General features: G+C 52.7%; 1 protein-coding gene across 4 annotated transcripts in view; it reads left to right on the plus strand.

Moving 5' to 3' along the window:
- Window positions 1–19,630, plus strand: part of SLC12A3 (solute carrier family 12 member 3) — a 36,753-nt gene extending 17,123 nt beyond the window's left edge. For 2 of the 4 annotated variants that reach the window (XM_060000255.1, XM_060000256.1), the window contains exons 16-27: window positions 667–778; window positions 1,119–1,259; window positions 2,287–2,393; window positions 3,850–3,932; window positions 5,067–5,114; window positions 5,231–5,233; window positions 5,834–5,935; window positions 6,834–6,945; window positions 9,270–9,356; window positions 11,895–12,030; window positions 13,527–13,594; window positions 18,745–19,630. In XM_060000255.1, the coding sequence (XP_059856238.1) occupies window positions 667–778; window positions 1,119–1,259; window positions 2,287–2,393; window positions 3,850–3,932; window positions 5,067–5,114; window positions 5,231–5,233; window positions 5,834–5,935; window positions 6,834–6,945; window positions 9,270–9,356; window positions 11,895–12,030; window positions 13,527–13,594; window positions 18,745–18,886 (1,141 nt within the window). In that variant the 3' untranslated portion in view covers window positions 18,887–19,630. Of the gene's footprint in view, window positions 1–666; window positions 779–1,118; window positions 1,260–2,286; window positions 2,394–3,849; window positions 3,933–5,066; window positions 5,145–5,230; window positions 5,234–5,833; window positions 5,936–6,833; window positions 6,946–9,269; window positions 9,357–11,894; window positions 12,031–13,526; window positions 13,595–18,744 lie in introns of all 4 variants that reach the window. The other 2 variants (XM_060000253.1, XM_060000254.1) reach the window with 1 other exon arrangement.
- The last annotated feature ends 2,486 nt before the right edge of the window (window positions 19,631–22,116 follow it).

Consider the following 22,116-nt stretch of genomic DNA (forward strand, 5'->3'; position numbering starts at 1 on the left):
CGAAGCTGATTCCCCTCTTTAGTGAGGAAAAGTGTGCACCCAGGACCCCCTTTCCATCAGATCACCATGTTAATAATCGGATGTATCTATGTTGCATTACCGCTCAAAGCGCCTTACATAGCCTCACCACAACCTCTGAGGTACATGAAGTTACTAACCACATTCACAGGTGAGAACACTGAGGCCCAGAGAGGTTAAATAACTGGTGCCAGGTCACACAGCTGGTGAGTGGCCCATTTTGTCTGGCTCCAGCTGAGTCTGGTAGTGACCCTTGACCATGGCCCTGGGCTGCCTCTTGACCCAGAGGCTGACTCACCCACCCAGTGGCGCAGTGATCTCATAAGTGATGGGCCTCCCCACTCCCAGTCTTTATTCTTTTCACATCCTGCTGGGCTGGGCGGGGCAGGAGCACAAGATGGAGCAGCAAGATGGTGGTTTGCCCACATGCAGCATTTGGTGGCCTGAGCAGGAAGGAAAAGGGGCACCCGGTGTGGTGGCCACCAAGAGAGCTGGAAAGGAATCATAGACGGGAAGACCACAGGGTGGTTCACCTGTCCTAGGGAGGGAGTCCTGGGAGGTGGTGGAACTCCAGGGGCACCTGTATTTGGCATCCAGACCCCCAGCTCTGTCCTGACGGCTCACACCCTTTTCCCTTCCCCTCCTCAGCCCCCAGTGCCTGGTGCTCACGGGGCCCCCCAACTTCCGCCCGGCCCTGGTGGACTTTGTGGGCACCTTCACCCGGAATCTCAGCTTGATGATCTGCGGCCACGTGCTCATCGTGAGTGCCCCCTGCAGGGGGGCGGGGCTGTACTCCTGGAGGAGCCCCTGGGCACCAGGTCCACCCCCGGGGGCAGCAGGAGGGGCTGTGGTGCCCAGAGCAGGTTCTCTCCCTCTCCCATCCCTCTCCCTGGCTTGCGCACACTGTCCTGCCTCTCACCTGCTCCTTCCATCTTCCTTCCACCCCTCCCTCTCCCTCCTCCTCTGCTTTTCCTCCCCTAATTCCATAAAGGAGAACCAGCAATGAGCTCAGGGGACAGCCTCCAGGGCAGGAGAGGGGCTGAGTCCCAGGCCAGAGGGTGAAGGCCACCCCTGATGTCACCTGCCCCTGTCACCCACAGGGACCCCGCAAACAGAGGATGCCTGAGCTCCGGCTCATTGCCAACGGGCACACCAAGTGGCTGAACAAGAGGAAGATCAAGGCCTTCTACTCCGACGTCATCGCTGAGGACCTCCGCAGTGGTGTCCAGATTCTCATGCAGGTGCGCGGGCCCGGGGCTTCCTCACAGAACTTAGTTGGTGTGACGACCTGGAAGGCGGGATGCCATGAGGGGCTAGTTGAAGCCCCTTTTGCTGCAACAGGAGTACCGCCTTTCTTGCCTTTCCAGATGTGCTGATTCAGGGCACTTTCTCAAAGTGCCCAGGGCCTGGGGAAACTGCTTTGGAGGCCTGTGGGAGCTGATGACACATTTTGTGATTTTGTTTTTTTTGAGATATAATTTTACACAGCAAACTGAAATAGTGTATAGTTTGATAAATGTTTACATATGCAGACACTGCTCAGTGCTGTGAAACCACCAGTCAGATCAAGTTCTAGAACATTCCACTGGGCAATTCATTTTACTGTTCAGTTTTTTCATTTGTAATGGGATGCATGAATAAAATAACAGTTGTTAATTCTGAGTCAACATAGGGGAATCCTTTTCAGTATTTCTCAAAATTAGAAAAAAGAGCATACGAGGTCTCCTTTTGGGATTATAAAAATATTTGGAGAGTAGGTCGAAGTTATGATTGCACAATATTTTAAGTATACTAAGCGCCACTGAATTATACACTTTTAAATGGTTGATTTTCTGTTACGTAAGTTTCACCTCAAAAAGTAAAAAAAAAATTTTAACATGAAAAAAAAGAGAACTATAAAATATGTAAGAATTAGATGACCCAGGAATACTCCAAGCTTGACATCCAAATTCAAGTCCCTTGTTATAAGAAATAATTTACTAGAAAAGCTGGAGCTGGGATAATCCAGAACTTATGGGACAGTCCAGCCGCTGGCCCCGGCTTGGAGAGGCCGCAGGGGAATAACTCTGGCTGTAGCTTCACCTTTCTCGTGGGTGTGTCCAGGCAGACAGGACCCTGAACTGGCAGATGTGTTTCCTAAGCCCCCATGACATGGCAGAGAGGACAGCTGGGGCTGAGACGGAGCCCCACCCTAGTCACAGAACAGAGCCCCGTGGGGCCTGAGGCCTGGTTCCTCACCTCATCCCCTCCCCCCCCCACCCACGGCAGGCTGCAGGTCTCGGGAGGATGAAGCCCAACATTCTGGTGGTCGGGTTCAAGAAGAACTGGCAGTCAGCTCACCCGGCCACAGTGGAAGACTACATCGGCATCCTGCAGTGAGTGAGGGCATGAGGGAGGCAGAGCCTGTGGTCTCTCAATTTGGGCCTTTGGAGTTTCCTGGGCCTTGGGAAGTAGAGGGGGAAACAGTGGGTGCTGTAAGAAGCTGAGTCCACTGGTTTGAAGCTGAGGAAGAAAAAGACAGTCTGAGGGTTCCCCACTCTGACCTGTGAGTCATAGACACCAAGATCAGCAGAAACAGGCAGGTAACACAGTGAAGTGGGCCCAGAATGGGCATTAGGGAACAGTGGGGATTGTGGCAAACTGGAGAGAACAGCTGCTATTTGGCTCCAGCTAATCGTGCCCAGGCAGAAATGTGGGCCCGGTGTTGCTAGATCTAGTTTTTCAGAGAAGATGAAAATGTGGGTTTTTAGGTGAAAATCTTGTGTCCACCTGGAGGCTTCAGAAGACCTGCAGATGGCCAGCTCTCAAGCTGTGAGGTGGTACCTCTGAAACCAGGCCTCCGAGGAGGCGACAAGCTTGGGAGATGGGACCAGGGGGATAAACTCCCTAGGGATTTTAGGGTTAACTCCAAACTCTTTCTCCTTCAGCTCTTGCTGTGCAAGGTCCAGAAAATGCCTCCCTGAGTTGTTTTCTGCATTGACGTGGTACAGAGAGGCAGTGTGCAGGAGCATTTAAAGAACGCGAGGCTGAGTGTTGGGGACCTGGGCCCTGCTTCCAGGTCTGCTGTGAACCAGCTATATGACTCTGAGCAGTGCATCTCACTGCCTCTAACAAAATTACAATAGGAGGCGGTGTATACCTGCTTTTCAGGAACCCGCAGCTTCAACACACCGAAACTCCAAATTGCTGGGGCCTGAAAGGCCCCTGTCCCAGTGATGTGTAGTTAAAGGAGTCCAGAGAGGGCAGTGCTTAGCCTATTAGATTAGCCCTAGCGGTGGGTTCTTGGGCACTGTGTCAACCAGGCAGTAAATATACTTGTGGGGTAGGAACCTTGTAGACATTTATATAGACAACCTATTGATGTCTTCATGAGCGAGGCCATTCTTGTGTGCATACCTGTCCTCAGGGTTTCCAGCCTCAGCTATTTAATTCTAATCCCAGTTGGCCACTTCCTTAGTGTGTGTCATGGGCAAGTTACTCCCTAAAACTCAGGTTTTGCATCTGCCAAATGGAGAGAGTAATTCCTATCCCCACCTCTGCTGGCAGAGTTGTGAGGAGTAGCTGCATGTATCAGGAGGACAGGGCCTGGCCCTAAGACTGGCCTGCCTCAGCTTTCCCCAAGTACAGGGTCTGTAGGATCCATAGTGCCACAGACGGTAGAGCTAGACAGGTCCTGGGGGCCTTTCCAGTCCTGCCTGCACATTATACAGATGGGGAGACTGAGGCCCAGAGAGGAGGAAGGGTATGGGGGGAGGCAGGGTCAGCTCTAGACACCTGGCCTGCTGGGGGCTGGGGCCAAGGGGAGGCTGACCCCACCTCCTCTCTTTGCAGTGACGCGTTTGATTTCAACTACAGTGTGTGTGTCATGAGGATGCGTGAGGGGCTCAACATCTCGAAGGTGATGCAGGCGCACAGTGAGTACACACCCCACCTTCTTGACACCCCATCAAAATCAGAGCAGGATATCAGGAAGTTCTAGAACACATTTTTTTAAAGTGGTACAGGGAAGACAGGGGGAAATTAGTAAATAAAAGGTCACAGACTCCTAGAAAGTCAGCTTTTGATGTAGATCATCAGGTTTCTAAATGGAGAAACCGAGGTCCAGAAAGGGGATGTGACGAGCTCAGGGTCTTACTTCCAGCTGGGGCCAGAACCAGAACTGGACCTCAGAGGTCCCCGAATCACGATAAGAACTTTTGTAGCCAGTGGGATAAAGAGGATTTAATAGCCAGGAAAAAGGAAAAGAGGGGTGAGAGAGGGTCACGTAAAGACAACAGAGTATGAAAACACACCCGGAAAGGCCATGAAAACTGGGTGTTTTGGTCTCCAAAACCAGGATTGGGGCACTGAGTAGGGATATGTTACATGTAAAGTCACATGTAAACAGGCAGATCTGAATGAGTAACTTTTAGAGGTGTGAAAGAAAGAACGCATATGAAGACAAACGGGGAGGCAGTGCTGAGGGAACCGGGAGGTGTGAACGCCGCAGGCTGGCCTGAATCTTGTTCATCCAGGTCACCGAGGGCATGCCTGGCACCCAGCAGTAGTTCACTGAATATTTATGCAACCAGAATTTACAGAGCAGTGGCCACACTCCTGACCGAGGCTGCTCTAGGCGCTGGGCGTGCAGCAGGGAGCAAAACAAAGTCTGCCCTTGAGGAGCTGACATTCAGGCGGGAAACACACGGACACTGGACTCACTTCAGGCAGCGACAGCATCCTGAGGAGGTGTCCTGAGGAGGCCAACACAGGGCACGCGGGCAGGAGGGCCTCTCTGGGGAGGGGGCTTGTGGCTAGAAGGGGAGGGCTGGGGAAAGAGGGCTCCCGGCCCAGGGACCATTCACCACGCCACCCACCACTGAGGCCTGGTGGGAAGGAGCGTAGCCTGTCTGAGCAGCAGAAGGAAGCCGGGTGGGGCCGAAGCATGAAAGGAGGCAGAGGCCAGATCTGTGGAAGCTGAGAGTCAGGACCTTCTTCCCAGGGTAAGGGGGAGCCCGGAAGAGCCCCAGGCAGGAGAGCCTGGGAACAGAGCTCCCCCTTTTTTGCAGTTAACCCCGTGTTTGACCCAGCGGAGGATGGCAAGGAAGCCAGAGCCAGTGGAGCCAGGCCGTCTGTCTCCGGCACGGGTCAGTCCCACCCACTCAGAGGCTCAGGGCGCTCTCACCCTGGGAGCAGCTAGTGACGGGCCATCGGGGAACTTGGGCAAGGGCAGGAGGTTTTTGCTCGTGACAGTGGTGCCTGAGACCCCTGGGATTAAGCAACAGGGAGTCGGGGGGTGGGGCGGGGAGCAGGATAAAGACTGCCAGCCCTGCTGGAGAATTCAGTGCCCAGGCATCATGGGACCCCCACCCAGTGAGCTCTGGAGCCCAAGTCCCAACCCCTCCGAGGCCCCCCTGGCCAGGCTCCAACCGGGAGGGGCAGCGATTCTCTGGCAGGCAGGGGAACCTGCAGTGCAGAAGCTGGGGGCATCCTGTGCGCATCTGTGAGGGGCACAGTGGAGTTGTTAAGAGAATGACCCCAACCCCCCAGTGCCAACCAGAATCCCAGGAGAGAGAAGCTGGGGGCAGGGGAGGGGTGCATCCCAGCCCTGCCCATCCCGGGTCCCTGCTCCTTGAGTCTCGGCATCAGGAGGGCCCATTGGTGGTGCTCTGGGCCAGTCCCCCAGTGCATGCCTGCAGCAGGGGCTTCCGGCCACCACGTGCACAGCCCCAGTGACGGCAAGCCCACCTCCCAGGGCAGCTCGCTCTGTTTTCAGACACACTCGGGTATTTGGATGGGCTCTGCTCCCATGTGACCTGCCCCTCTGCTCCCGCAGTGGACCCCGAGGGCCTGGTGCAGGAAGAGCAGGCCAGCACCATCTTCCAGTCGGAGCAGGGAAAGAAGACCATTGACATCTACTGGCTATTCGACGATGGAGGTCAGCGCCCCCAGGATGCCAGATCCCCCCAGCCGTCTCCCCTCTATAACTTACTCTCTCAGCATGCCCCTCCTGGTCACTCTCGACAAGGCTTCTGGTGGGACCTTGGAGCCCAGCAAAGGGAAATAGGGGCCCCTGGGCTCACAGGAGCCTGGCTGGGCTCCTCTCTTGGCCCCATGCTTTTCAACTATAAAATGGGAGACTTAGGGGAGCAGCTGAGGTCAACATGAGGTGGAACCTTCAGACTGGACAGGCCCTTGGGGTCACAGGCACATGACATAAATGGGAGAGATGGCCTGGTGCACAGGAAAGCTGTAGGGATATCCTTCACTTCCCAAAGAAAAATACTCTCTCCCATTTTTCTTAAAGCATATCATTCTCAGCTTTATTGTTCCCACCCTGATTGAGTCCTAGATACAGAGAAAATGTTCTGTTCCAGTAAGATATATCCTATTGTATATAGGATGTGATAGATAGTATTGAATGAGCACTTACTGTATGCTTGACACTAAGTGCTTGCATGGGTTAACCTAATGCAATCCCCAGGTAGGAACGATTATTAACCCCGTTTACAAATAAGGAAACTGAGGCACAGAGTAGTGAGGTCATTTGTGGATTACACAGTGATAAGTGACAGCGATCTAGATTTACGTGTGAAATATCCCAATTGTTAAATGCCAGCTCACTTGTTTAAAAGCATTGTGCAGGCCACATAAACCCCAGCCCACAGAGCCTCGCGTTTCACCCTTGGTTTAGTCTGACACACTCATTACAGAGGTGGGTACACTGAGGTCCAGAGAGGGGAAGCGGTTTGCTAGTGGCAGAGCAGGGCAGGAACTCAGAGAGGGCTGGATCCTGAGAGCATTTTCCTCTTGACTCATGAGACCCTCCTTGCCAGGCCTCACCCTCCTCATCCCCTATCTCCTCGGCCGCAAGAAGAGATGGAATAAATGCAGGACCCGCGTGTTCGTGGGGGGCCAGATCAACAGGCTGGACCAGGAGAGAAAGGCGTAAGTGGGGGGCACTGTGTGGGTCACGCGGGAGCGGTAGGTGTCACCCCAGCACTGCCCCAGCCTGCCTCCCCCACTCCACTGCCCCCGGGGGCTTGCCCCTCTCAGGTCACAGCCATGGTGAGGAAGCTCTGGGCAGGAGCAGGTTTCTCTCCATTTCAGAGGTGGTTTTGGTGTCCTGTCCCCCTTTAATAAGATGCACATGCCCTAGTCCTGGCCATGACAGGGAGAGCTGTTAAATTTTAAACCCACAAACCTCAAGGAGATTTGTGTGAAATGAAGGATGGAGAAGGTCCCTCCTCCTCAGAAATGAGGCGGAGCTTAGAATCTTTCAGGGCAAAGTCCCCCCAAGCTTGGGTTGCTGCCTGTGGTGAGACCAGAGGTGACTTCAGTGGCCAGGATAAGGGGCGGAAAATCCTGAAGAATCTCTTGGTGAGAAGTGACTTAATTCTCCAGTTCTGTGGCTGATTCTCTGTCTAAACAAGAGGAAGCAGGCCTGGCTGGAGTGCTCGGCAGGAAATGGGATCCACCAGAATTTAGTGACATTGGTTTACTGGCTTTATTGGTCATGTCTTTCTGGCAAGAGATGCTGGTTTTCCGTTTAAATTGTGATGACAATTTCCTTTCAGGATGTATCTAAGTAAGAATGTGAGTTGACTTAAGCTGAGAAGGAAGTAAATAGTAGGCAGGTACACAGGTGTGGAGGTGGCAGGAATTGGGCAGGTGGCACATATGTGCCTAGATTTGGGCACCTGATTCTTTAGAGCAAGGTCAAGTGAGGTCTAAGGTCGTAGGATGGAGGACTGCTGGAGGGTGCAGCCGGGCTAGGAAGGACGGGGTGGGTGGCTTGCCTCAAATCATGCAGTTAATTAACCAGAGAGAAAACCCTGCCCAGCCTTTAGTGCCCGCCATGACGCCCCAGGGTCAGGACCCCGTGGCTTGTGCCACTTTAGTCCTATGCCAGGACCACATCCCCACGACCCCTTCTGAATCACCCACTGCGTGAGTTAAGGGTGACCAGCAATCCCATCGCGTTGTCCTCATCCCCCACTGAGAACTTCTATACCGGAGGGCCCTTCTCAGCAATGCAGAGGAGAGCACTGCCTGGGAGACGCAGCATCAGCTTCCCTGTGCTCTCCAAAAGGTAAACACACCTCGAAGGCTGCTTTGCCCTCTCGGCTTCCTGTTCCAGCTCCAACTGAAAGCTGGGTTCAGCAGGTTTAGTTTAGTTCAAGGCTGCAGCACTGTGGGGTCACAGGATGTCTTTCAAGCAAAGGGTGTGAAATCTCCTCTGTCCCCCAGCTGACTCTTGACCAGGCCACGTCCTCTGCCTTCCTCATGACTGCCTCCACCCAGGCGCTGCCCAGGCCTGCCAACCAGCACCGCACACCAAGATGTTTGCCCACAGCTCTGCATTCCTAAGTTCACTCCCAAGTTCAGGGACCAGCAGTGGCTTGACAGATGGGCCCCAGCCTGCTCCTTCGGGCTTATCTCCTTTTTGTCCCCTAGCATGCTCCACACCATCCCCTGCACCCCCATGTCTTTGGTCATTTGGACTCCCCTCCTGGGGTGCTCACTCCCCACCACCTAGTCCTGGGGCATCACCAACGCTGTGTCCTGCCCCGGGATTCTGATGCAATGTGGGGGCTAGGGCCGAGGCACGTGTACTATTTGGAAGGCTCCTTGAGTGATTCCAGTGCGGACACCCTCTTTGGCCTATAAGTCTTACCCACCATTCACCATCCAGCCAGATCACCAACTCCTCTGTGAAGCCTTCCCTGACTGCCGCAAACCACAGTTGGCGTCTCCTCCCTGTGGATGCAAAGTCAGGGCCGTCTGGCTTGCTGCTCCTGGTTCTGTACTTAGTTCATGTGTGTTCTCTGTTTCCTCAGCCACCTGAGGAGTTTCCTGCAGTTCGCCTCCCGTCCCTTAGACCCTTCCTTCTCAAAGTGTGGCCGGTGAAACAGCAGGCCTCACATAACCTGGGAGCTGGTGAGAAATGCAGAATCCCAGGTCCCAGCCCAGACCAGCTGGATCAGAATCTGCACTGTAACACCCCAGCAGGTGCTCAGACATTAAAATGTGAGGCGCCCTAGTCCAGAGGTGGCCACCAGATACTCAGGACAACTCCCTTCCCATGTCACTCATCATCACCTGACCTGCTTTATCAATATTTATTTATTGTCTGCCCTCCTCCCAGGTTAGAATGTAAACTCCCCGAGGGCAGGGTTTGTTTTGCTTGCTGCTATATCCTCCACAGGAGCTCAATAAAAACTCATTGAATGAATGAATACATTTAAAAAAAAAAAATCTCCATCTCCCAGGATCATTTCTCTGCTGAGCAAGTTCCGGCTGGGATTCCACGAAGTTCACATCCTTCCCGACATCAACCAGAAGCCGCAGGCTGAGCAGTGAGTTTTCTGTGCTGGGGGTTCCAGGCAGAAGGGTCGGCCCTTTCTCTCTGGTGAGCCAAGGGCAAGGACATGGTCCTTCCTGCCCCCACCTAGACTGGGCTCACGGAAAGAAAGAGGAAGGGTCGAGTGTGCAGCCGTTAATTTCTGTTTGTGTTTCTTCCCCCTGCCTGCTGGTCCTTTGCATATCAGAGCTGTGGTCTTTGCCAGAAACACACCTGGGCGGGAGGCCAAAGAATGTTCACATTTACGCTTTATCACACACCAAGTGTTTTTGAAGCTCTTACTGGTACAAATCATGGCTATCCTGCCCCTCCAGCAGAAGCCGGTGTTTCGTCTGCCAGGGACCCCCCCCCCCAACCTACCCCACAGACCTGGGGGCTGAGGGAGTCTCCAGCTTCACACTTCAGGAACCCAGACTGCTTGCTATTCACAAAAGGCTGATTTTACCTCCACTGGTTTTCTTCAGATTTGTGGCTTCTGCCTGCTTGTAGCTTCCGAGCTCTTTCTGCGTCTCGAACTTTCCCTGCAGTCCCAGTCCGCTACAAGCTGCCTCCTTCCTTCTCTGGGCATTGCTTAATTTAAGTGCCTAAAAAAGGGACTGTGACTGGCCCAGCTCATCCCTTCCTGCCAAGCTAAGGTAAAGTCCACTGGAAGGCCTATTTCTTGGCTACCTTTGGTCCAGTTAGCTGTGGCCAGGAATGGCAGAATCATATGCCCCGAAATACACAGCTAAAGGGTAGCTCCTTCTGCAGGGGCCATGTCAGAGGCACGTCCCCTCCACGGGGCTGAGGGATGCTGGAGCAAACAGAACGGAAGGTGCAAAGGCCCTGAGGCAGAAACATGGCAGCTGCGGCCCCTGATGTTATGTTAACCCACTGGCACTTGGAGGGGGGAAGATGTCTAATGGTCTGAGGGACCACTCCCCCTGCCTGCCCATGCAATGGCAAGTTGGTGGACTTTAAGCAAACTCCTGTGTGAATTTGTATCAGGGCTCAATTGTGGGGCAAGAAGGGATGATTTACTCTCCTAATGGTTCAATTTTATATTCTTAAAAGAAGACATTTACAATAGGATTGTTTTATCTCAATCTGTCTATGTGAGGTTTTCCAGGACTCTATCTTCTCAATAAAGTAAGGTCTGTCCTGACCTCTTTAGCCCTTGTTTACCTGGAGAGGGAAGGAAATCAAGAAAAGAAGAAAGGAACTATTTAATAGTGATGGGTATACTGACTCTCCCATTCTCTCAGGGCTGTGCTTGAGCTGCAGGGGCAGAGATGAGTAAATTGCAGCCCTGTCCTGCAGGGTTTACCCCGGCTTAGGTGTAGGGAGGATATCAAGAGCCATCAGAATGCTGCAGACAGGGACCAGAATGCACAGGAGGATATAGGGTCGTCTCTGCTGGTGGAGGAGCAGAGCCTTGAGAAAGGCCGTGAACAGAGATGGGGGAAGACCTTCCTCAGTGCAGAGGATAGCGCAAGCCAGCGTGCAGACCCCATCCAGCACATATTATATTTAAGCCCCCCTTTGCCCCTACATCTGCCTCCACCTCCTGGACCATTTCTCTCCTCCCTTGCACAGCCAACCTTCTCCAAAGTGATGCTACATTCTTTGTGGCCGCTTCCTCCCCATCCCTCATTCTCCAGCTCACTCCAGTCTAGCTGCCCTCCCACTGCTCCACTGAAATCATGCTCTCCAGCCTCGGCCGTGACCTCCGCACCACCAGATCCGCAGAGCCCACTGCTGTCCTCATCTTTCTCTGCCTCTCAGCGGCATTTGACACAGTGATCCTTCTTGAAACAGTCCTTCTTTTGGCTTCTAAGACACCACCCTCTCCTGGTTCCCACCTACCTCTGTGGTCCTCCTTTCAGTATCCTTTGCTGGCTCTTTCTCCTTTACCTGACTTCCACTGGTTGGCATCCCATTCTCCCCCGCACTTGCCTTGCTCCGGACTCATGGGCTCCTTCGCTGCTCCTCAAACAGCCCAAGCATGCTTCTGCCTCAGGGCCTTTGCACCTTCAGTTCTGTTTGCTCCAGCACCCCCTGCCCTGTGCATAGCTGGTTTCAGAAGGACGGGCATCCTTGGGTCCAGGGAGGTCTTCCTGCCCAATTAGTCCCCATCCCGGTACTCAGTTTGTGCCTTCATAATACTTCCAATCTGTATTTATTTGCTTATTTGTTGCCCAGCAGACCGTGAGCTCTGTGAGGATGGGGTATGTTGTCTGGTTTGTTCACTGTTGTGTAGCACAGAGCCTGGCACAGAATAGTGCTCAGTAAATACCTGGGGGATGGACAGGTGGATGGAGGTGGATCACAGGTTGGTCTTCGTGGACGACTTGTGGAAGTTCTGTTGAAAGTCAGACCCACCCGTCAGTGCTGAATTCAACACAGAGGCTGCTTTGATGTAAGAGGCAATGTCAGAATGGGTTTTAGCCTGAAATGTATGTCCCCGTGGCACCCACTTCCATCTCCCTCTGAGGACCTGATTCCCCTGGAAACGGGCATCTCACCTGGTCTCACTTGCTCTCTCTGTCCCCAGCACCAAGCGGTTTGAGGACATGATTGCGCCCTTCCGCCTGAATGATGGTTTCAAAGACGAGGCCACGGTCACCGAGATGAGGCGGGACTGCCCCTGGAAGATCTCGGATGAGGAGATTAACAAGAATAGAATCAAGGTGCAGGAGAGAGAAGGGCCTTGCTGGTGTGGGGTGGGGGTCCAGGGGCTCCCCAGGGTCAGCACCTGTGCCCCATCTGTTTTGGGCTTCCTTAACCCCCTCCCCAACCCTGGATTCTACTCTCCCTGCCCCAAGCCTCTGAGGTGTCCTCAAGCCATACATGCTCGGGCTGACGGGTGACCCTGACCCAGTGGTTGATCTCAGAGCCTCCTTGGCGTGGGAGCCTGGTCCCCCTGCCCATTTTGAGTCACCGCCCCCTGGCCGTGGCAATGGACTGCCCGGAGTCCTTCTCCCTCCCCTCCCCTGTTCCTCCATGTGTGCAGGAAGGGATGCATAAGGCAGGTGGTGAAGGTCAAGGCACAATTTGTCCTGTGTGCCAGCAAAGCTGGCTGATCTTCTCCCCTTAGCTGTAGACCCCGCCCGGCTTCCCAGGCAGCATCTGCAGGACGCTGATAGGGCCTAAAGGAGAATGGTGGCTGCCAAGGCCATTTTTAGGTAGGGTGAGCAGTTGGGGGCCTGGGGACCACAGTTCTGCTCCCCGTGTGCTCTGCATCAGTGGTTCTGAGGGGCAGTGTGACATCTGGTGACTTCTGGAGACATTTTTGGCTGTCACCTCCGGTGGGGGGGGGACGGGATTGCTACTGTCATTTAGCGAGTAGAGGCCTGGATGCTACTAAACACCCTGCACCCCACCGGACGGGTCCACAACGAAGAATGATTCCACCCAAATGCCGACCTTGGGACGTTTACGTGAACTCACTTCCCCTCGGTTTTCCATTCTCTCACGTGGGGTGGCCGTCCACTATGAGACCCTGAGTGTCAGTCGTTTCTGAACAATTTGGAGACAGGCCTTGGTATGGGAGGGAGCCCCACACAACCCAGCGCCCACCCCAGCTTTGGGGAATTCCCTGACCCAGCAGCCCTGAGACCCCAGACCCTCCCACAGCTGCCCAGCTCCTTGGAAAATGCTGAGTAAAGCATCAGTGTCCACAGAAGGCTCTTGCCTACTCTGTTCCGGGAGAGGTGGAGCAGCTCCACCCCTGCTCCAAGTCCGCCTGATCAAGTGCTTCCCCTCGGCCTGGAGCTTTTGCATAGATTATCTCCCTCAGGCCTCCCCAAATTCCCCGGGAGAGGGCACTGTTGTACCCATTGCACAGCTGTGGACAGTGACGCTCGGGGAGGTGAGTTACCTGCTCAGGCTCTCTGCCAGGAACCCTCAGGGCTGAGATTTGAACCCAGCTTTCCCAGCCATGTGAGGGGTTCTTCCCTGCCATGATCCTGCTGGTCATGGTAATAAAGTCAGGAGGGAAACACCCAGGGGGCTTCTCCAGGAGGTGAGCTTGGCATTCACTTACCTTCTTGGGGGTGGGAGAGTCTATAATAATTTAGGGGCAACAATTCACACACCTGGTTTGAGATGTTCAAAGAGGCCACTGGGCTTGGCCGGGACCACTCACCAGACATGGGAAGTGACCACGTGGCTTTTCCTCGCCCAGTCCCTTCGGCAGGTGAGGCTGAACGAGATTCTGCTGGATTACTCCCGGGATGCCGCTCTGGTCATCATGTAAGTAGCGCCCTGCAGAAGGAGAAGTCTGTCGCCGAGCCCAAAGGTGTCAGCTCTGCAGGGGTGGCCACTGGCTGAGGACCCAAGCCTTCCCCTGTGAGGATGCAGGGCCCCAAGCTCCTGTAAACACAGCCCGGGTGGGTTCTCAGCACGTGGCCGGGCCTGCATCTGCCCCATGCCCCTCGCCTGAGCGCCAGCTGGCAGAGGTCTTGGGGCCCCAGTGTCCCGGATCTCACCGACTCCCCTCACCACCGCTTTTCCCTTATCCACTGCTTTTTCCTACCAAACTTGGCTTGACAAAGGCGACCCAGCTCATTCCAGAAGAAAATCGATTCCTAGTTGTTTGGGAACCACCCAGCCCTCCTTGGCCACCGGCCACCCCCAATTGATGTTGGTGCCAGGTCTAGGCAGTGGAAGCAGAGCCCGGCCCCAGCCCTGGCTGTTCCAGTCTCCGTGCCTGTCAGCTCCTCGAGCTTCCGTTGCTGCTGCTTGTGTCTGGTTAGGAGCTGCCTCGCTAGGGCAGGTATTGGCTGAGGCTGAGTGGAAGATGAGGGGAAGGTAACAGTGGCACAGGGAGGCTCAGGGTGGCAGACCATGGCTGGGAAAGGCCCAGCTCAAGAGGCGATGTGGGCATTTGCCAAGCGGAGTACCTGACATTTCCTGGGGTGAGCCACCTGCGGATTCCGGATTCCGCAGGACAGCAGGGAAGCCTGTGGAACCTGTTTGTTCATACCCAGAAATCAAGATGGAGCACGCGATTTCTAGGGCCCCGCGTGCAATGAAAAGGTGGGGCCCCTTGTTCAAAAGGGATTAAGAATGTCAAGATAGTGACAGCAGAGCATGAAGCCCAGCCTGGGACCCTTCTCAGTGGGGGATTTTGTGAATGCACAGGTGGCTGCCCACAAAGATGGCTCTATGAAGCCATGCTTCCTGGAGCTTTTAGGAAGATCATTTTTTGTACAAAGAAAGTGCTTCGTGTTGCCTTTGATGTGGGGACTGTGGTATAAGGAAAGTGGGTTTATCTCCAAGCCTCTGGCTAACATCTTGCAGAAAATGTTTTGAGGGCCAGGTTAGCCTGGCCATTGACTGGGTCAGACGGCAAGACGGTGGCAATGGCTTCATCCTGGGATGGCTCTCCGACTTTCCCTGGGTGTGGTACCTGTTGTGTGCCAGCCAGGGGGTGTGGGTGTGCCAAACCACCTCTTCCTGAGTGCCACCTCCAAAACAGATTTGCGTTTTGTCTCTGCCATCGACCAGCACGCTGTGTGGCCTTGGGCAGGTAACCCTCCTTCTCTGAGACTCAGTTTCCCTGATTATAGAGAAGAGTTAAACTAAATTATTTCCAAGATTCTTTTTCACGCTAACATGCTATGATTCTAAGTTTATTCGCCGCTAAAATGAGTCCATCTCTCAAGCAGTAAGATGAGGAATTTCATCCAAGGAGGTGACTACCTGCTGTCACTTCTCCCTTCCCACTCCTCCATGCCCTGGATCTCATAGGGAAAACCAGTCCCCCACCCACCAGTCTTTGTGGGATTGGCTGATACAAATAATCAGGAGTCCAGTCACCTTAGAGAAGAGGCCTGCACACAGCGTCCCACCGCATGGCGGCAGCCGCAGCTGTTGCCCAAAGGGGCCCTGGCTGTCAAGCCAGATCCACTGGGAGGGCGCAGCAGCTGCGCTGCTCAGTCTCCAGCCCGGAGACGTGCCCGTAAAAGTTCACTCTGAGGGTCACCTTCATCAGAAGCACCGGGAGACCGTGGAAAACGGCAAATTCCTCAATTCCTTCCACATCAGGGCCTGGGGTGGGGCCCAGGAGCCTGCATTTCCCAGAAATTCTGAGGATGAAAAAACCCTCCCAAGCCTCCATGAAATGACAAAAATCACATTTTCCAGCACGTCAGCGCACTTGGACTCTTTTCTAGAGCAGCTTTGAGGCAGAACTGGCTCGTTTGCCGTCTGCTAATCAGCAGTTTATCTGATTAACGGCCCACATTTGAGCTCAACTTAACCTGCACTGCTGATAAAGCAGCCTTGTAACCAGCCCAACAAACTTTGACCACACTAACAGCCTACTTCTGGCATAACTTTTGGGTCTAGACCCCTCTTTCTTCTATAAAGGCTCCCTCCTCAAAGCCAAATAGTAGTGGTCAAAATAACAGTGATCGACATTGCATTTTATCGGTTGGGCCTCTATGACACTCAAGGCATTGGGCCTTATTAATTTTATTTTTTTATTTTTAAACATTTATTTTGAAGTATAGTTGATTTACAATGTTGTGTTAATTTCTGCTCTACAGCAAAGTGATTACGTTATACATATATATATACATTCTTTTTCATATTCTTTTCCATTATGGTTTATCATAGGCTTTTTTTTAAGTTTTTTTTTTTTGATGTGGACCATTTTTAAAGTCTTTATTGAATTTGTTACAGTATTGCTTCTGTTTTATGTTTAGCTTTTTGGCCACGAGACGGGTGGGATCTTAGCTCCCCAACCAAAGATCGAACCCACACCCCCTGCACTGGAAGGCAAAGCCTTAACCACTGGACCGCCAGGGAAGTTCCTATCACAGGATATTGAATATAGCTCCCTGTGCTATATACAGTAGGACCTTGTTGTTTATCCATTCTACATATAATAGTTTGTATCTGCTAATCCCCAAATCCCAACCCACTGGGCCTTATTAATTTTCAAAACGCTATGAAGTGGTTCTATTTTACCCCCATCCCCTCCGCAGCGCACACACTTAGGAGATGAGGAAACTGAGTCTCAGAGAAATTCAGCACCTGCCGGGATCTCACAGCTGTCAAGTGGCAACTGGGTTTTGAAGCCTGAGATGCTGATTCTGAAGCACGGTTATATTTCCGCATCTAGGTTTGATCCAAGGCTGCCTTTCTTTGTGGCTAAGAGATGCAGTTCTAAACAAGAAGCTCCTTTGTTCTGGAGCAGTTTTATTTCTAAAGATTAGTCGCTTACAGCACACACATCCTGTGAACATAAATAGAGCGTGTCATTGGCTGGCACTGGGGGAGATTGCCGAGGGAATCAGTAGCATGGACAGGTGCACAGGGTCCGCTCCGGGAGGGAAAGGCCACAGCAGGAGCTATGGGAGTCCCCTGCCCTGGATAACGCAGCCACCAGTCCCCTCGTGGCCTTTGAAGTTTTTGAATTCAGTCCCGGAAAATGATGTAGAAGTTCCGGGAGGGCATTTCCAACCTTTAGCGTAACTGTTAAATCAGGAAAGTTTGCTTTCCGTATTCCCACTTCCCGTTTCCCTGGAAAGGCACCAGACAAACATAAACACAGTCTACTAACTAAAGTGACACTGGCTTAATGGAATGTCCTTGTTCCCACCGGGTTCCCCCATCCTGGGGACCTTGCTTTTTAAGGGAAGATAGTGTTTGTGGCAAGTGAAGCTTTGAGGATGGAATTTTAAATAAGGGACAGCTGTTTAGGGACCTCAATTCACCTTCTCAGTGGAGGTGGGAGTTGCAGTGAGCAGGGGCCGCTGGGATGGAAAGATCCCAGGACCTCGGGTCAAGTCCCAGCTCTGCCACTCACTGGCTGCTCATCTCGAGCTGGTAAATAGTAATACGTGGTGACAGGACTGCTGACACCGTGAAGTGCTTACTCTGTGCGAGCATTGCTGTGCAACACCCTTCCTAAGTTGGGTTTTCGTTAGAGCTTACAAGCATCCATGAAGGAGGCATGTGTGTTCTCACTTCGGGGAAGAGAAAACCGAGGCTCAGGGCCAGTGAGCCATTTGTCAAAGCCACGTGGCTGAGGGAGTGGCAAAGCCATGACTCCTACAGCTTCTCTGACCCCAGAGCCAGGCTCTGAAGCCCAGTGTCGCACAGCACCCTCCTGGCTGCCCTGTTGCCCAGGGTGGTTCTGAGGTTCAGATGAAATAGTACCTGTGGATGTACTTCGGGAAAACAAAATGCAGTCCCACGTAAGGTGCTGGTGCCCCAGCTTCACGTAGCGCCAGCTGGCAGCTGCGATGCTGCCACCTCCAAGAGCCAAGAGCAGGACGGCTGCAGGCATCACCACGTGTCTTTGGAATCTCAGTGTGGTAGAAAAGTCACTTCCCAACATAGCCGTGAAAATGTGGCTGAAGAGCATTCCCAGGGCATGTTGTTATTTGCACAGCATTGCAGTTCGGACAAGGGGCCCTCCCCAGGCGACAACGGAGTCCTGCTCCCAGGGCCTTACCTACGGGGCAGGGAGCAGGACCAGGCCGCTCAGCTGAAACACGTGAACATATCACTTTGTTGTGGCCACAGGCAGGTGTGTAGCTGGAGAGGCGAGGCTGGCATGACCTGAGTGGTCGGATGAGTGGCATACAGCCTCACTGTGTCAGACTGTGTTCTAGGCACAGGCGGATAAGACAGACCCAGCCTGCTCGTGAGCGAACATACGTCTAGTGGGGGGAGACAGACAACACACAAATAAATAAAAATAGGATTTGAGAGTGTGAAGTGCTATGAAGATAATGAAACAGGGTGACATGATGAAGAGAGATGGGAAGATGTTATCGAAGAGGGTGATCAGAGAAGGAGGTGCCCTTGAGCCAAGACCTGAGGGAATCGAAGGAGCCAACCCGGTGAAGAGCTGGGGCCACTGCCTTCTGGGTGGAAAGAACATCACATGCCAAGGCCCTGGGGCAGGAGCAAGCTTGCCATTTTTTTCAGGAGTGGAAAGGAAGCTTCTGTGACTGTAGCGGTGTGAGCAAGGCTGCGGGTGGTGGGAGGTGAGGTTGTGGAGGCTGGTGGGGACCAGATCATGGGGACCTTGCAGGCCATGGCTTTGTGTAGAAATGCATTGTGGGAGTTCCCTGGCGGTCCAGTGGTTAGGACTCAGCGCTTTCACTGCCGGGGCTCAGGTTCGATATCTGGTCGTGGAACTAAGATCCTACAAACTGTGGGGCGCGGCCAAAAAAAAAAGAAAAGAAATGCTTTGCGGCTGAAGGTACGTTTCAGGTCATGCTTTCAAGGAGAGCAGCAGGTCATTCTTAGGGTGGCTGAGAAGAAAGAGCTCTGAAGGGGCCAATACACAGAGACGCTGTTCAGAAAGCAAACCAGGAACTGGGCCGTGTGGGGAAGGCCCCTTGGTAATTCCCCATCTGCTGCTTCTTCCTGCCCCACAGCACCTTGCCCATAGGGAGGAAGGGGAAGTGCCCGAGCTCGCTCTACATGGCCTGGCTGGAGACGCTGTCCCAGGACCTCAGACCGCCGGTCGTCCTGATCCGAGGAAACCAGGAAAACGTGCTCACCTTTTACTGCCAGTAACCCTGGGCTTGTCTGCGCCTGCCCAAAGCCAGGATGCAGGGGGTGCCCGCCTGTCCACGGGGACAGGACACACGCCCCAACACACTTGAAGTGGTAGCATCTGATGATCTCATGGAAGAAGCTGGTAGATTTCCAAATTTCATCTGGACCCCACTCCCATCAGACAAGTCCTCTGGGCTTTGTTTTTCTGGGCTGGAGAAGTAGCAGGTGGAGCTGTCTGGAAAACTCTCTGGTGGCTTCATATTCCTTTTAAGTTTTCTTTTGCTCTTGATTACAACAAATTAAGATTTCAATCTTTGATTTGTATACAAATTTTAGTCAGAGTGCTGAGTGTGAATTTGGGCCGTTTCTACAGACCTTTCCTGGGAGCACCCCCTAAACACGCCTCCCCCCTCCGATATCAGGAGAGTGGGCACCCCACCCACAGCACTTACAGGGGGAATACAGGGGCTCGTTGAGCCTCCATAGCAATGCAAATTTTTTTAACCACCTCTCACTTCCTTTGCTTTCAATAGCATGTCTTCAGTGTTTTGGTTGGTTCTTTGGTAGACCGGGACTTTCAAACATTTTCAGACTGCAACCCACAGTAAGAAATCTATTTTACATTGAGGTTTGGAACAAACAGAGTGAAACTGAAGTGTCACAAAACAATCCTTATCCTTACTATGAGTGATGCACTTTGGTATTTTCTATTCTTTCTACTTCTTGTTCTCCTTTTAATGTTGGTTGCAATCCACTAAAATGAGTTTGGGATCCACTAATGGGTGCTGACTCATGATTTGAAAAATACAGCTTAGACTTTCCTCTGTGCCCTGTGTTTTTCTATACAACAGGGAGTTCATCTAGTTGGAGAAAGGCCATGGTGGGCATCACTGCCATTTTCCCCAGCTCATCCCACAGGGAAGGAAAGGGAACCAACAAAAACACCAGGAGGAGGGGTATGGATGGTGGGTGTGTCAGGAAAGAGCTTCAAAGAAGGGGCATGGTTTAGGGAGTCTCATGCAGGAGTGTTAAATTTCAGGTTTGGTTGGGGGTGCAGGTTTGGTGGGTCAGGAATGGGGAAGCAGAGAGGTGGGTGTAAAGATGGCAACGTTGGGCAAAGAATCAGAAAGGTCCAAACCCAGCCCAAGGCTGGGGGGAAGGACAGGGAGGAGGAACCACCAGTAAGAGATGGAAACAGAGTAAGTAGCAGAGGGGCTGCAGTGCGGGGAACGTAAGATGGGGCTCAGAGAAGAGAGAGAACCTGGGGGAGACGAACCTTGCTCAGGTAAGTGTGTTCAGGTTACTGTGGATGGAACCCCCCCAGAGTGTTTGCACCACCACCTGGGATGCAGGAGCAGGATGTACATTAAGATATGTCCAATGCTGGTGCGTGAGGCTCTCTGAAAGGGCATTTCAGCTCAGACGTACCCAAGCAGCATAAAGGTGAGCTGTTGGGGGATTCCACTGGCTGAGCCTTCTTCCAATTGCACTGGGGTGGCCAAGGAACCAGGCATCTTTGGGTCTGGTTGACCCTCTCCAAGTGCACTGAAGCACCCACTTAGTCATGAAGGCGAAAGTCTCTTTCTTGGGGTTGGGACTCAAAGGACTTTAGTGTTCGTCCCACTACAGAGGCCAAGGCCCTGGGTTCCCAGGCTGTGATAAGCCCCACTGTCCTGTTACTACATCAGGCCTTTGCTGAGGGAGCCAGAGCGCCTGGCTGAGCTCCTGAAGGACGGAGAGGGGGCTGCCTCTGAGCCGTTCAGTGGACCTGGACCAACTCTAACTCCAGATAAGGCAAAGGCTCCATCAGGGAATGCTTGCCTTTCTAGAGCCGCATGGAAAACCATTTCCTGGCAAACAGGTGCTCCCTCTTCTGACCTCAGGGAGTCACTGATCCAAGAACAGAGAATGCTTTGCTTTTGGGAATTAAAAAAAAAAAATTCACCATGTTGGAAACCAAATTTTGAACAATGATAATAGCTTTGTTTAAAAAAAACAAAGGCTTTGGGGACTTCCCTGGTGGTGCAGTGGTTAAGAATCCACCTGCCCATGCAGGGGACACGGGTTCGATGCCTGGTCTGGGAAGATCCCACACGCCGCGGAGCAACTAAGCTTGTGAGCTACAACTACTGAGCCTGCGTGCCACAACTACTGAAGCCCGTGCGCCTAGAGCCCGTGCTCCACAACAAGAGAAGCCACCGCAATGAGAAGCCCATGCACCACAGTGAAGAGTAGCCCCCCACTCTCCACAATTAGAGAAAAGCGCACACACAGCAACGAAGACCCAATGCAGCCAAAAATAAATAAATAAATTTTAAAAAGCCTTGGACTTCCCTGGTGGCGCAGTGGTTAAGAATCCGCCTGCCAATGCAGGGGACATGGGTTCGAGCCCTGGTCCGGGACGATCCCACATGCCACAGAGCAACTAAGCCCCTGTGCCACAACTACTGAGCCTGCGCTCTAGAGCCTGTGAGCCACAACTACTGAGTCCATGTGTCACAACTACTGAAGCCCGCGTGCCTAGAGCCCGTGCTCCACAACAAGAGAAGCCACGGCAATGAGAAGCCCATGCACCACAATGAAGAGCAGCCCCCGCTTACCGCAACTAGAGAAAGCCCGCGCACAGCAACAAAGACCCAACACAGCCAAAAATAAATTTAATTAATTAATTAATTAAAAAAATTTTTTTAAAGCCTTGAGTTAACAGTAAGGTGAAAAACAATGAAATGAATAAAAATACATTTATTCAGTCAACAGAATTCATTTGTTTTGGAACACACTGTGTTTCAACTAGGCTGAGTGTTATGAAAAAACTGTGTTGTCTTTTCAACCCTGGATTGAACTTTGTGCTGAGCTTCCACTGGTTCTACAGGTCATATTACCAGATTTCCACATGGACATTTACAGGAGCCACTTATTTTCCCTTTGCTTCTCTTACATGTCTTTGCAGACACACAGGGAACCTGTTTCCTTCAGTCTTTTTTTTTGGTGGCCGTGCCGCGCGGCATGCAAGGTCTTAGTTTCCCAACCAGGGATCGAACCCGTGACCGCTGCAGTGGGAGCACAGAGCCTTAATCACTGGACCACCAGGGAAGTCCCTTTAGTCTTTTAAAAAGTCTCCCAGAATTTTCAATCTTGCCTCAAACCGAGGGGCAGAGAGATTGAGTGGAAAGAGCCACAGCGTGGCCACCAAGGAACCTGGACTTGAGTTTCTGTCTTCCCCCAGAACTGGCTTGTGACCTCAGCTA

Source organism: Delphinus delphis, chromosome 20 (assembly GCF_949987515.2).
Source record: "Delphinus delphis chromosome 20, mDelDel1.2, whole genome shotgun sequence".
Taxonomy (NCBI): Eukaryota; Metazoa; Chordata; class Mammalia; order Artiodactyla; family Delphinidae; genus Delphinus; species Delphinus delphis.